Raw genomic sequence first — 13,744 nt, 5'->3', positions numbered from 1 at the left:
ATGTCCCAGCTGTAGTGTCATAAAGAGCTGTGACCTTTTTTTAATCTCAAGTCAATCATTGTGCACTTGAACAACTTGGCTTGCATGTGGACTAACTGTGTGGGGATGATATGTTGGAGTTAAATATTGTTAAATATGCATTTTAGTGTCAATTTGCGAACAGCAGAACTTAAAAAAAAAGACTGTAATGTCAAATCTATTTATAGTTGTCTCTGTATTACTGGAGAATCCTGTGTTCAGATGTACTTTGTATATACAATGTTGTACATTACAGAGGTACACTTTTTTGGTACAGTATTGTACAGTAATAGCAATAGTAGTTTAATCAAATAGGCCTTATATAATTCTATGTGTAGTTCTTGTAGTAGATCTGTTTTTTAATAAACATGGCTTGCTATAAAGACCTTTGTCCTTTATTATACTATACATAATTTAATTAAGTCACCTTATTACATTTTAAATGGCCATATTGAACATGACAAAGATGAAGGTAAAGTGCAAATCAAAGGCTTATTTCAAATGTTGAAACTGCCTTAGAGTGTGTGGACTAAATTAAAACCTCAAACCAAACAGAGTTCTGCTGCATTAAAAAAAGAAAAAAAAAAGTTTAGAACTTTAGATAGACTTTATATAGTGTATTTTTTTGTTGTGTGTATGTGTGTGTGCTTCAGTTTACTACCATGACACAAAATATAGTGTCTTCAGTCTGATGCTGACAATACTTTAGACCAGACTAATGTTATTAAAATGTTAGGGGTTTCTGTTTGCTTTTACGCATACAGTATGAAGATTAAGTATTTGTTTTATCCACTGTATCACAGGAGACCTAGGAAGTAAGTTTCTCATGTTGATTCACAGTATGTAGGTCAGCAGATAAACTGAGATAATTTACAGGAAATGAGCCTGAGAAAAATGGATCTGATCATCTTTGCCTAAAAAATGTAAAAACCCACCAAAAAATGACTATTCTACAAGTTCCTGCATTCTTGTGTGTAATGCCAATTTATGCATATGCATCAGCCTTAAGTGTTCCTGTCTGGCCAAATTTACAGCAAGTTAATCATTAAACTGCCACATGAGGGACGTGGTTTCAGTTAGCAGTAATTCACAAGGAAATTAAAACTGAGCCAGAGTTTCCACTTGAAGTTTGAGCATGAAGTTTTAATGAAGTTTGTACCTTTGAATGAAGGACAAATAGGGTGGAGTGGCAGAAACTACCAGCAGACGGCTTAGAATGAGCACAATTGAAAATCAAGATAAAAAATAACGTCAATTGTATTTATGTAACTCATTTATACAGCCAAAGCCTCTAAAGTGCTTTACACAAACCAATAAAATATAAAAACACAGGAACAACACACATAGTGTTCCTCAAAGAAAGATTTGAAGGCATTTACATGTTTCTTCCTCTAAAGTGTATAATATCAATGACACAATCAAGCAATCTGGATGAATGTGCATGCCTAAAAGGCACAAGTCTGAGCTGGACATTTGTGATCTTTGAAGCCTCAGACAGCACTGCATGAAAAACTAATATTAATTGTTAATTAACATTAACAACGGGAAACAGTTATACAAAACGCTGCAATACAGTTACATTCACGTAAAAGTAAAATGTCTACTTACAAAAAGAAGCCTTATGTCGACCTTGTCCAGAGGTGGTGTCAGAGGTCAGAGGTATCTAGGACGGATCATCACATTGTGAAAAGGTGTTTTGTGATTAGGCCAATCAGTTTTTAGGATCATGTTTGGAGCAAATGAAAAGCAGAAAGATCCTCCACACTCTTTTCGGCACCAAGTCCAGAAGCCATGCTTTGACGATGAAATGGGGTCTTTGGCAAAACTCTTTTACACTTTTGTGATGGTATAAGTCGTGCAGAAACGTTCTTTGAAATGTGAAAGTAACATGTTGTCTTCAAGACAACATTTTATGTGGGCCATCCATGCATGTTTCAGCAATACAATAGAAAACTACATTCTGTACACTTCAAGGTATGACTGAGAAAGCAGAGAGTGCTGGAACTGAACTGGCCTGCCATTGGTCCTGTCCAAAATTTTAAAAATGCAAAATGTGACAATGATGACCCTGTACTGATGCACACCTGAACATGTGTTTGCAGGAAGAATGAGAGAAAATAGCACTTGAAATTCTCAGATGTCCTAAAAGCTAGAATGCTATAGAAGTGTAGTGAGAAGGAATGGCAATTTTAGAGTGGTAAGAGTTGCCCTGTCCTGCCTCTGGAATGAGTTAAAAGTATGAAAAGTAAAAATATATGCATAATATCAAATGAAAGGCAGTATGTCAGAAAAAGATTATTGGGTTTGGGGTTCTTACAATCTGCAAATAAACAAATGTCAAAGTAAATCTAAGAATTACTGCATTTTTTAATGCAACATTAAGTTTCATATTTTGGGTGTATTCACATCATCCAACTCAGCTTTTTCTGATTTGTAGTTGCATAATCAATTTTCTGTACCTGCCTCATCCTGTTTAATATAACAAAGGAGGTGGAACCTTTTCTAGCTGTCTTGTGGCATGAGGCAGGATAGACCCTGGACAGGTTGCAAGTCAATCATGGACGAACACAGAAAAATGACTGACACACACACACAAACATGCAAAATGCATGTTAACATTTACCGTGGCCGTGTGAATGCAGAAAATCCCGTGATGAGTTTATGGTCGGAACTTCCTGAGTATTTCCGTAAAGAGATAACTCCGCCCATTGTAAGCCAACACTTCACACCACTAGCAGAGGCTGCTGGTTTTCAGGAAGCTATTAAAATGTTTAGGTCCACGAAACGACGCTCGAAAAACCGAGATTAATTAAACAACAGGCCAGCTCTATATGTCGCCTGTTCGGAAAGCAGCCATATATCAGACATGGATTTATTTTTAACTACAAAGAAATTGTTAAACGTAGGCGCATTTTTCTTTCCAGACAACTTTGAGTAGCCATAAACACACCAGTTTAAGGTTTGACTGAAACGAGTTAAACCGGGGTATAACGACAGAAGCCTTAAATAAACATCACTGTTATCTGCCTAGCCATCTTCAGGTAAGCTAACATTACAGCAAACTGTGTTTAATTTAGTTGAACAAACCTGTTAATTTTTTACTGACTTTCTAGCTAAGTATAAACTAAGTAATTAAATTGTGCTTGTTCACATACTTAGCTAACTTGGTAGTTTTAACATACTTTTTTTTGTGTGTTTTATTGAAGACCAATATTAGCCAGCTAGTTAATAGTCCAATAACAAGAAAGGAACCCAATGCGATCACTTCTATCACAATTTATTGTTATTTTATTTTTATTTTAATTATTTAATTAATTTTTTTACAATTGGTTGTACTTTTTATATTTTAGTATGCGATTCATTTTAATTAATTAGGTGTTTGACATTAGTTTTTCTCTGTATTCTTCCTCCTGCTTCTTCCATCCAGCATGACAGCCAGTACAGCAAGCTACCTGTGGTCTTTACATGATGTCCTTGGTCAAGGTGCTACTGCCAGTGTCTACAAAGCACGCAACAAGGTAGCCTCACTGAGGATGGTTTGTCATCTCAACTAACAATCAGAAAAACTCACCCACATCATTTCTGTCATCATTTCTTTTGGCCTACTTTTTTGGCTCAGATGTGAAAGCTTAGATAAAAGGAGCCTGTGGTTTGCTGTGATGTGGGATGTTGCTGACGTTCTTACATGATGCTTTGACGCATTAAACATATATGGCATGGGTTTTTTTGTTTTACAGAGGTCAGGTGAACTGGTAGCTGTCAAAGTGTTTAACATTTTGAGCTACAGCCGTCCCCATGATGTCCAAATGAGAGAGTTCGAGATGCTCAGGAAGCTCAACCACAGCAATATTGTCAGGCTTTTTGCTGTGGAGGAGGTAAAGCAGCCATCAAAGGAACAAACACTCATACAAAGACACTTGTGAAAGACATGAAAATAGATATTAGTGATGTATTTACATTCACAGTCACTTTACACATCGATTCTAGGATCTCATTATTTTGGAAAAGAAGTGTAGCTTACTGCCTTGTCTCTTTCCTCACAGCTGCCCTCTAGGCAGAAAGTTCTTGTGATGGAGTTTTGTTCGGGGGGGAGTCTGCTCAACCTGCTTGAGGACCCAGAAAATGCTTATGGCCTGCCTGAAACGGAGTTCCTCACTGTATTGCAGTGTATAGGTTGGTGTATAATGTTAATTATTCTATAGTTTGTGCGCCTCCCTGTATACCGTTTGCCATGACCTTATGCTCTATGCAGTGCAGGGTATGAATCACCTGCGAGAATATGGGGTGGTGCATCGAGACATTAAGCCAGGTAACATCATACGGCAGGTTGGAGAGGACGGTAAATCAGTTTACAAGCTCACAGACTTTGGAGCAGCGAGAGAGCTGGATGACGATGAGAAGTTTGTGTCTATTTATGGAACTGAAGAGTATCTGGTAAGAGAACCTTATTTTAAATCAAGTTAAATAAACTGTACAGTATTCGCCCTGTCTGAGAATACAAGTTAAATTACTTGTCTTACTGAATTAAACGTAATACCAGAGCTTTAAAATTTTTTAAGCAATGTAATACTTATAGTATGTAGTAAAAATGTACTACAGTTTATTACAATAAATGCAAAAAGGTGTTTTTTTTTACTAAACTGTTAAAAAGTGTCACAATCTTTAAATGTAAAATGTTTCAGATAAGAAATTAAATAATAGAATTCCCCTGATGCCCTGATAGAATTCCCTGGATCTTCTATTAGTTTGCTGAAACCCAAAGTTTTGATGCATCATCAGAAAACAGATTTGAGCTAACAGATAATTAAATGAAAATAGTAAACAACATAAGAGGTGCCAGCAAGAGCTACAACCCTCACCCCCAAAATGTTGATGCCATTAAAAGAGAGATTTATCCGGGTTCTTTAAACCTCGTAAATACCTCCTGAAGATAGTGACATTTCCAAAGTCAAAAAGGCATTATTACGTCAGTTCAGTTCAATGTATTTATTTAAATGGGACAATGTGAGTTATTGAACATTTAATAAAATATTATTGTAAACACACCGAATTACAGTCCAGGGCTAATTTTCACTCAGAGTTTAAGGAAAATAACTAAATAAGTAAAAAGTTAAACCCTTTCAGTCTCTCCACAGAGTGGTGAACCCTTCTCCATCTTTATTCCTAAAATATGAATCTGCCTTTTTGGGAGCTTAAAGCATATTTTCAAATCTTTTTTTGTCCCAGTACCACCATGTTGCTGGCTTCAAACTTTAAAACTCAAAACTCATCTCACATTTTTGTTGTTTTTTTATAACAAATCTGTCAGAATTTTGTGTCCAAGTTTGAATTATTATTATTATTTTTTTTTTCCAAATCACTGCTTTCCATTTTCATTTTTTGGGCACTCTTCCATATTTTTGTAGCTGTGTTTGAAAGATTTGACTCTATTTTGCTGTCGTTACTGCCAGTCTTAAGACATCCTGTCACATTTACATTAAACTAACTCCCACTGATAACTCTTTGTTTTAGTCTTTAAGAAAAGCTTCACAGCATTGCCTTCACTGTCATTACGATGAATGTTTAATGAGAAAATCACAATTTCACTCATACTTCTTCTGATTGAGTTGTGTATGTGCACCCTTTTCCCCTACCAAATCATTTGACTTTTCCTTCCTCTGATAATACCGTACACGCTTTACTCTGATCTAAATCTCTTTATTGTAAGTGATGTTTTGTTAAGAGTCCCACCACTGTATGGCTGTCCTGTCTGATATAATAAAAACTGGCTTGTCAAGGTCAGCTTTCACAGCAATTCAAAGCAACACAACCCAGAAAATGATCAAAGACTGAATGGTCCTCTACTGGTCAAATGAGTAAATACAAAGAACCTTTAACTTATGTGACTGCATATGAATGTTGCAGCATTTAAAACAATAAATGCCACTTCCATAATAAATCATTATAGTTGTTTGATCCCCATAGACCTGCTTGTTTTATTCTCCTCTTACTGTGAGTGTGTTTGTGTGTAGCATCCAGACATGTATGAACGTGCAGTGCTGCGTAAGCCTCATCAGAAATCCTACGGCGTGAGCGTTGATTTGTGGAGTATCGGTGTGACCTTATACCACGCTGCCACTGGGAGTCTTCCCTTCACACCGTACGAAGGGCCTCGCAAGAACAAACCCACCATGTAAGAAAACATTTTATACACTTCTTACAGTATTTTTCTCTTTCAAGGTCTAAAACGAGGCCTCCTTTTAATCTGTTTTTCTGTGCAGGTACAAGATAACCACAGAGAAACCAATGGGAGCAATAGCAGGCATACAGCGGGTGGAAAGTGGACCTATAGAGTGGAGTTACCACCTACCTCACAGCTGCCAACTCTCTCAGTGTGTCATCTAATAAAACACATCTAAGCGTGTATCCCTGTAATTATTAAATAAAAGCAAGTCATAAACTTTCCTTCTATCCATCTATTTCTTGTCTTTTCTGTCCCCTGCTGTTGCTTTCTTTCTTCCTCTTTGTGGCTCTGTCTCTCTGGTTGCAGGGGTCTGAGAGTGCTGCTGGTTCCTGTACTTGCAGGTATAATGGAGGCCGACCAGGACAGGTGTTGGGCCTTTGACCAGTTCTTCAAAGCCACCACAGATTTATTGCAGCGGCAGCCAGTTCACCTCTTTTCTCTGCAACAGGCGATGGCTCACTGCGTTTACGTGCATCACTACAACACGTACGTCTGCACTGGCCTATCATCTACTGTGTATACAGTACATCTTGCAGATGAGACAGACTGCAACAACAGTGTGGCTTATTCCATCTACCTGCAAGATTTTAGAGTAGTGATGCTTATATTCGTTACAGATTAGATTTCTGACCATAGATAAAAACCTGCTCTTTTCTAATTTGAGAAGGATCCCAATAGTTGGAGTTGTCTGTAGCCCTGGTGGTATTTTGGCCTTTGCCTTTAATTTCCCTCGTTTTCTCCTTGTATTTCTGTCAAATAAAGTAAAAAATGCCAACATTTATTGTGTGTATATATTGATAAAATCTCCAAAGTTACCATGTCTGACAAAGACTTGAAGTAATCTTTACAGTTTTTACTACAGTTACAGAATGGCAGAAAATCTTAAAATTTTATCAGAATGGAAAAAAACCATGCTTCAAATGTCCACAAAAAGCTGAAATCATTGCTCATCTCTTACAGAGTTACAATGTTCTTTGAGGAGGTGGCATCTCAGACTGGCATTGGGCTACAGCACCAACACCTGATGTATCTGGGTCATGAACTGCCTCTCGAGGGCAGCATGAAGGTGGTCAACCTGCCAAGTACTTCAGTCTCTCAACCTTTAATTCTGCTCAGCTACGCACCAGAACCCAACACCAGTCTGCCTGTCAGAGAACGTAAGAAAACAAATAAACTGGTGAATTTTAAAATTAGATTTTTTTTCCCCCCCATTTCTTTTTGGATATATGAAAGTTTGAATGTGAACCATTTCTAGTAGATTTTTAAATTTTTTTATTAGCATGTCCATCCAAGATATAGATTGATGATACTCAGAAAATGAATGTGTGATGGAGGTTGGTTAGGCATTCAAGCAGCCGTATTTGAAATGATGCTTTAATGTTTAATTATTATTGCTTTAATGTGTCTGATTAGTTTGGGACTTTATTTTTTCTGCCTAGCCGAGACTCCCGTCATTCCATCCAAATTTGAAGTTGTGGCTGATTACAGTTTCTCCAAGGTAATGCTGCTCCGCTTCTTTTCTGTCCCACCAATGCTGAAAGTTAGGCAAATTTTTATGTGATCTGGAAGTATCAGAAACTTCACTTATCCTGTGGGATCTTTAACGAGCCTCTTTTACCTGTAGACAATAGTAGGAGTGGTTCACCAGTATCTGAGGATTGTGCAGTTGCTTCACACACACCGAGAGTTGCTACTGCAGGGATACTACGGATACATGTGAGACAAATGCATACTTAAACAAAAAACTTACATACTTCTCACATTACGCTGTGAATTTTGTGACGGCCCCTCTTCTATGCCTCCTTCATTTATGCCCTTCTTGTTCTTCAGGATGAAGTTGCGTAGTGATTGTAGAGAAGCCATGCACAGTATTACGGTGATCACCATTAGACTACGGTCCTGCTTCAATGCACAACATAAGATTCATAAACTGTAAGTTTATGTGGACATTTTTTCTTTTTTTTTTTAATTATACATATTTGATGTGTAGAAATTACATTATGCCAAAATTTGTTTAATGAGCATAATGAGTCACATTTGATCTGTATTTACTCGTTGAGTTTCCACCTTAATCATTCATCGAGCCTTAACACTATTAATATTGCTGTTTTTTTTAGCCTTCATCCCTTTCTTTTTCCTCTCTCTCCTTTTTATATGCTTCTCAGAGCCTCTTACGCCTCTGAAAACCAAGGCTCATTTGATAACAGTCAGAAGCTGCAACAGGTGAGTGCCATCAAGAGGCCAGACTAATCTCTCGCTGGAGTTTCTCAATACTTCTTTTTAAAAATGTGTTAAAAGCAGAAGTAATTGTTTTGAAGGGAACATTGTAATATCATGAGAAACAGCTAATGTTTGGGCGTATTGGTTTTTGGTTTATTTAAATGTGCTCAGTTTTGAATACTGTGAATGTTAACTAATCCAGAATGCAGAAGTGTGAATTAGAAGTCCTACTGGAGACTTGTAATTTGTTGATATATCATGTGTGAGAAACTGTGGCTGCTGTCCTTCCAGCTCCATGAGATCCTGCCTGTTTACACTGCTGGAATCCAGGAGTTTCTGAACCGGCTGGATCACCTGCAGATAGAGCAATCCAAGCTAGCAGAGACTCTGGCCAGTGACAAGAGGTACGCTGGGAGGACAGGTCTTTAAATCAACAAAAGGTTTTTGCTTTTTTACACATTGACCTCTATTTTCCCCCCACAGCTGTCAGAAGATGGAAATGCTGCTGCAGAAGATAATGGCCATTCATCAACATTATCGAAAAGACCGACTGACTGGCAGTAAGTAAACCTCTCTTACTAAGCAATCGAACCCAAACAGTTTGGATTTTCATGCAGCTTTTGTTATTTTAGCTTAATGTTGCAGATCCAGTTTAAGTGCAGACTCTCAGCTTTAATTTGAGGCTATTTCCATTCCAGAGCTGTTAGTCCTGAACTACTTTAATAACTTTGGAGTAAATACCCTCAAATTAGTGTTGTTTTCACTTTGAGCAAATGTTCATTATTTAACTACAAATATGTTTTGTTAAATAGCTAAAATAACAAAACTTGTGTCACCAAACAGATCTGTGCTTAACTGTATATTTACTGTGTTAACTTTTGTTTTGTAAAGCTTTATTTATTCAGTTCCTTTCCTATTTTTAATCACAGAATTGGCATATAATGATGAGCAGATCCACAAATTTGAGAAGTGAGTTGCCACCTTTGTTTATGGATTAATTTGTCCACACAGCAGGTGTTCCAGCATGTGAAGCATCAGAGCTCTTGTGTAATCTGCGTGTCACTCTCCCTTCCTAGAATCCACCTGTCATCCCACATTAAGAGAGTGAAATCCCTCTTCAGGGAGGAAAGCATGCAGAGATATAAAGAGCTCGTGGCCTCAACGAGGACGTGGAGCAGGTCAGAGCAGGCGCTTGAATTTTACTTTAAAACTTTGTAAACTTTACACCATCACAATTTTCCCAACCATGCTAAAGGTAAGACAACAGACTAGGATAGGCAAGTAGGTCATGGTTGATAATTTATCAATGCATTATTAATCCTCCACACCTTAATATTTATTTATTAAAATAGTACAAAAACACGGTGTGGATCTTATAGATCCCCAACCCTGGTCCTCAAAGCCCATTATCCTGCAGGAATTAGATGTTTCTCTGCACAAGTCTGCTATTGAGCCATTAATTTGAGTCCAGTGGGTTGAAGCAGGGGAACATCGAAAGTCTGCAGGACAGTGGGCCTTGAAGATCGCAGTTGAGGACCCCTGGTCTAGAAAACCACAGCTGGCCATAAAAGAAATTACAATTAGAATTCAAAGAAAATCCTTTATAAAAAGAAGTGCTAAGTGAGTAAAAAGAGGAAGGAAGAAAGGATGAATAAGGTGCATAAAAGAAGGGAAAAGTGTAAATATATTTTCTTCCTGATATTCCTATATTATTTTAATTAATTTAAAGCTTTAAATACATTCAGTGCTGTCAGTTTACTGTTGCATGTTGATCGCACAAGTCAAAATGAACGTGTAAAATACAGCACATAAACATAAAATTTGGTTTATTGTATTTTGTATCGGTCAGACAATCAGGACAATTTTTGGATGTTACTGTTTATGTAGATGTACTCGTATATTTCTGCTCAAACATTAGGCAAGGCAAGTTTATTTGTATAGCACATTTCAAGGCTTTACAGCAGGTGCAGAGGAAGCATTAAGAAGAAATAAAAGAACCTAAAGACAAAAAACTAAAGTAAAATAGGCCAGTAATGTAAAAAAGAAAAAGCAAATAAAGTTTTTAACCCTAATTTAAAACTGCTGAGAGTTTCAGCAGAACTGCAGTTTTCTGGGAATTTGTTCCACGTGAGGAGCGTAAAAGCTAAATACCGCCTCTCCATGTTTAGTTCTGACTGTAGGAACAGAAAGTAGATTTTACCCTGATGACCTGAGGGATCTGGTTGGTTCATAACAAAAAAAGGACACAGCGAATCATAAAACTCCTACACGTTTTACAGGTTAACGAATGGTAGAACATCATCATCCAGTCAGTGGAATTAACATTTTTAATCAATAGCTGTTTGTTGTCAAAGTCCACCAAGTCCCAATGTGTGTCTTTGTATTGTCACACAACACACTGAAAATAAAAGAATCTCATTTTAATTTTTGCCAAACCCATTTATGTTCTCTTGTTTTAGGGGATGGCAGGTTGTGACTGACTTAACTGTGCTTCTACTTTTATTTGCAGTGTTATGCTGGAGATGCATACCCGCCTACTGGACTTCAGTTCTTCCTCCACAGGCTTGTTGGCAGACCTGGAAATGAACGAGCAGCACCAGATGAAGGTAAACATCATTTTTCAATGTGTTTTTTTCACATTTGATCCTCAGGCGTGGAAAGGTCTGTGGGAAGGTCAAGCCTTAATCTGTGTACCATATTAGTAAACAAGCAGTCTGACTTTTTATGTGTGCTGTGCCTGTTTTTGGATTTTTTTATCTTGCATGATAGATTTCTGAGTCATTATAATGACGTCAGCCACCTCAGTGAAGATGTAATGTCTCATCTGTCCCCCCTCAGGCTATGGACAGAATGCTTTATAGTCTGCAAACCAATAGAACAGTGCAGCCAGGACTCGCACCCAGGGACAAGGACCAGATGGTTTCCAGGTGTGTGTTTATACTATTTCTTTTTTTTTTTTCTTACCTCATTGTGTCATCATGTGTCTTTTTTTTTTTTTTTTTTACTTTTAGAGACAGATTGTTGGTCCTAAGGACCTCTGTTCTAAAAAGTCCTGTTATACTGATGCTGTTAGGGTTGGAGTAAAGTGTGATCTGAGGTTGGGCTAAAGCTGGATATGTCTAAAGTTAGGGTTCTCCACAATAAATCCAGTCCAATCCATTTTATTTATAGAGCAATTTAACACAACGATGACCAAAGTGCGGAACAATAAAACAAGAACAAATCATTTAAAAACAAATATCTAGAAATACTAAATACACAAAAACATTGGCGACAAAACATCAACACTCAAGAAATTATAAAATTATAAAAACCTTAAAAGACATCAAAGCATCACCTCAGTTAGTATTAAAAACCAAAGAAAATAAGTGACAAATGGACGTCAGTGCAATTCTATAAGTATACATGTTCAAACTTCTATATATGTCTAACATTTTAACAGTTGCCCTGATAATAAATTTTGCTTTGCTGTAGGATGCACCACTTGAGGGATGAAATGGAGCTTTTGGTGAGAGAACTGCAGTGTAACAACAGCATCATTGAGAGGTTAGCTGATCTTCCTGCACATAAATCTTTTTTGTGTATACTCTTCTGCAGCACAATGTTAACTGTGTGTCTCTGGTCCTACAGTTTGGGAGCAGTGAACTCTGCAGCAGACCTGGGTCCAGCCAGACCCTCCACACTCTGACAAAAACACACCATCTTTGGAACTTACCCCAGAAATTCACACACAGTCTTTCTCTGACATTTATCTCGTTTTTAGAGCCACTGATGAGAAATGTGTTAAACCTTTCAAGAAATGCTTCCAGTGTGTTATGAAAAGAGGAAGCAGACAATCAATAAAATGTGAAGCTCAATTGAAAGATATGATGCACATTAACATGTGGGATAGGCCACGGATGGATTTTTAGTCAGTGTTTGTGTGTGTGTGTGTGTGCGTTTGTTAGCTGAGTACAGCAGTTCAATACAAATCTCATTAATGCCTTTAGTGTTATTGTATTTTTAATAGGCTGCCATAGAAGATGAAGCACGTTGAATGCACAATCAGCTGCTCTCCTTTCTTTGGTTGTTTCCTGTTTGTCCTGCAGAGGAATCCATATTTAACCAAACCACCTCAGAGAGTGCATTTAAATCTGTAATAGTATCCCAGTTTTTAGCCTGTTTTTGTTTTGTTTGGATACGATATGTACGTAGAACATGAGAAGTCTGTTATGTCACATTCCTACAATCTTGATCATTCAAGGTCCCTGTTTGTTATCATAAGTGTGCAGCAGATTTTCCTGCCATCTCAGTTTCTCTGATCTGTACCAACAATGTTCAAGCCAAGATAAAAGATGATATATCCTGACAGAGTGATGCTGCTACAGTTAAGAGAATGACGTGTTAATGCAGAGTCAGACCAGTGTCTAGTAACTATATATCTGAATACACAGGTAATGATTGAATCAGGGACGGTACAATTTTTACACAAAACAATTTGATTTAATTTGATCAAATTTGATGCAGTTCTGAACATTTAATGTAAATGCACATGTTTAATTCCAAATTAAAATGAGCCGTTCCTATAAGTAAGGTTTTGATTTGCTGGCTTAACACATGTATTTTATAACTGCATGTATTTGATGTATTTCATGACACAAGAAATAATGCATTTTATTTGTTATGTTTGAATGTTTTGTTTTTTTTTACTTTGCTGTATACTTTAACTCTGGGACACATTTTTTAAGGTCAGAAATCTTTAGGAATGAGTCAGGTACTGGGTGCTGTAATAATTTTGGGGCAAATAAATGGATCTCTAGGTCTGCATTCTGACATCTTACATTAAAACCAGATTCATCTTTACTATTCTACCAGTGTGCTCCATGGAGCATATCCTGGATCTTAAAACTGGGAAAAAATAAGCTATCATTTGATTAAACTGGAGCTGTTTGTGAAGAGTTCACCATGCAGTTCACAAATTCAGGATCTATGAACAGAAGAATAGAGGGATCAGCCATCTTATCAGTGAACAGTTGAAAAGCCAGCATGTTACTGGACTTAGGGCTTGCATTAGTGCTTATGGTGTGGGCAGCTTCCACACCAATGAAGGCTCCATCAATGTTGAAAAGTCCCTAAAGGTTTCAGAGCAGCATCTGATTCCATCCAGAAAACAAATCTTTCAAGGAAGGCCTTGCAAGGCAATGCTAAACCACATACTGCATCCATCACAACAGCACGGCTTCACAAGAGAACCGTCCAGGTGCTGAACTGGTGCAATGAAATGCAAAATGCATCAAGGATCCC

At 37.4% G+C, this 13,744-nt stretch overlaps 1 protein-coding gene across 1 annotated transcript; it reads left to right on the top strand.

The window, feature by feature from the left end:
* The first annotated feature begins 2,746 nt into the window (after positions 1–2,746).
* Positions 2,747–13,267, top strand: ikbke (inhibitor of nuclear factor kappa B kinase subunit epsilon). The gene is made up of 21 exons (XM_041981288.1): positions 2,747–3,059; positions 3,446–3,536; positions 3,756–3,893; positions 4,062–4,191; positions 4,271–4,452; positions 6,030–6,190; positions 6,279–6,389; positions 6,548–6,727; positions 7,202–7,398; positions 7,681–7,739; positions 7,866–7,957; positions 8,072–8,173; positions 8,407–8,464; positions 8,753–8,865; positions 8,945–9,021; positions 9,391–9,430; positions 9,538–9,639; positions 10,971–11,067; positions 11,300–11,388; positions 11,936–12,007; positions 12,092–13,267. The coding sequence occupies exons 2-21, from the start codon at positions 3,447–3,449 to the stop codon at positions 12,147–12,149; spliced, it is 2,148 nt and encodes a 715-aa protein (XP_041837222.1). The 5' UTR covers positions 2,747–3,059; position 3,446; the 3' UTR covers positions 12,150–13,267.
* The last annotated feature ends 477 nt before the right edge of the window (positions 13,268–13,744 follow it).

This window comes from Melanotaenia boesemani, chromosome 3, assembly GCF_017639745.1.
Source record: "Melanotaenia boesemani isolate fMelBoe1 chromosome 3, fMelBoe1.pri, whole genome shotgun sequence".
NCBI lineage: Eukaryota > Metazoa > Chordata > Actinopteri > Atheriniformes > Melanotaeniidae > Melanotaenia > Melanotaenia boesemani.
Note: the sequence above shows the minus strand (reverse complement) of the source record. Positions and strands in the feature narration are given on the sequence as shown.

Coding starts and splice junctions, on each gene's coding strand:
- ikbke (XM_041981288.1), top strand. CDS start 3,447: ATGACAGCCAGTACAGCAAGCTACCTGTGGTCTTTACATGATGTCCTT. Junction 4,453..6,029: donor ATGGAACTGAAGAGTATCTG/GTAAGAGAACCT, acceptor GTTTGTGTGTAG/CATCCAGACATGTATGAACG. Junction 6,728..7,201: donor TACGTGCATCACTACAACAC/GTACGTCTGCAC, acceptor CATCTCTTACAG/AGTTACAATGTTCTTTGAGG.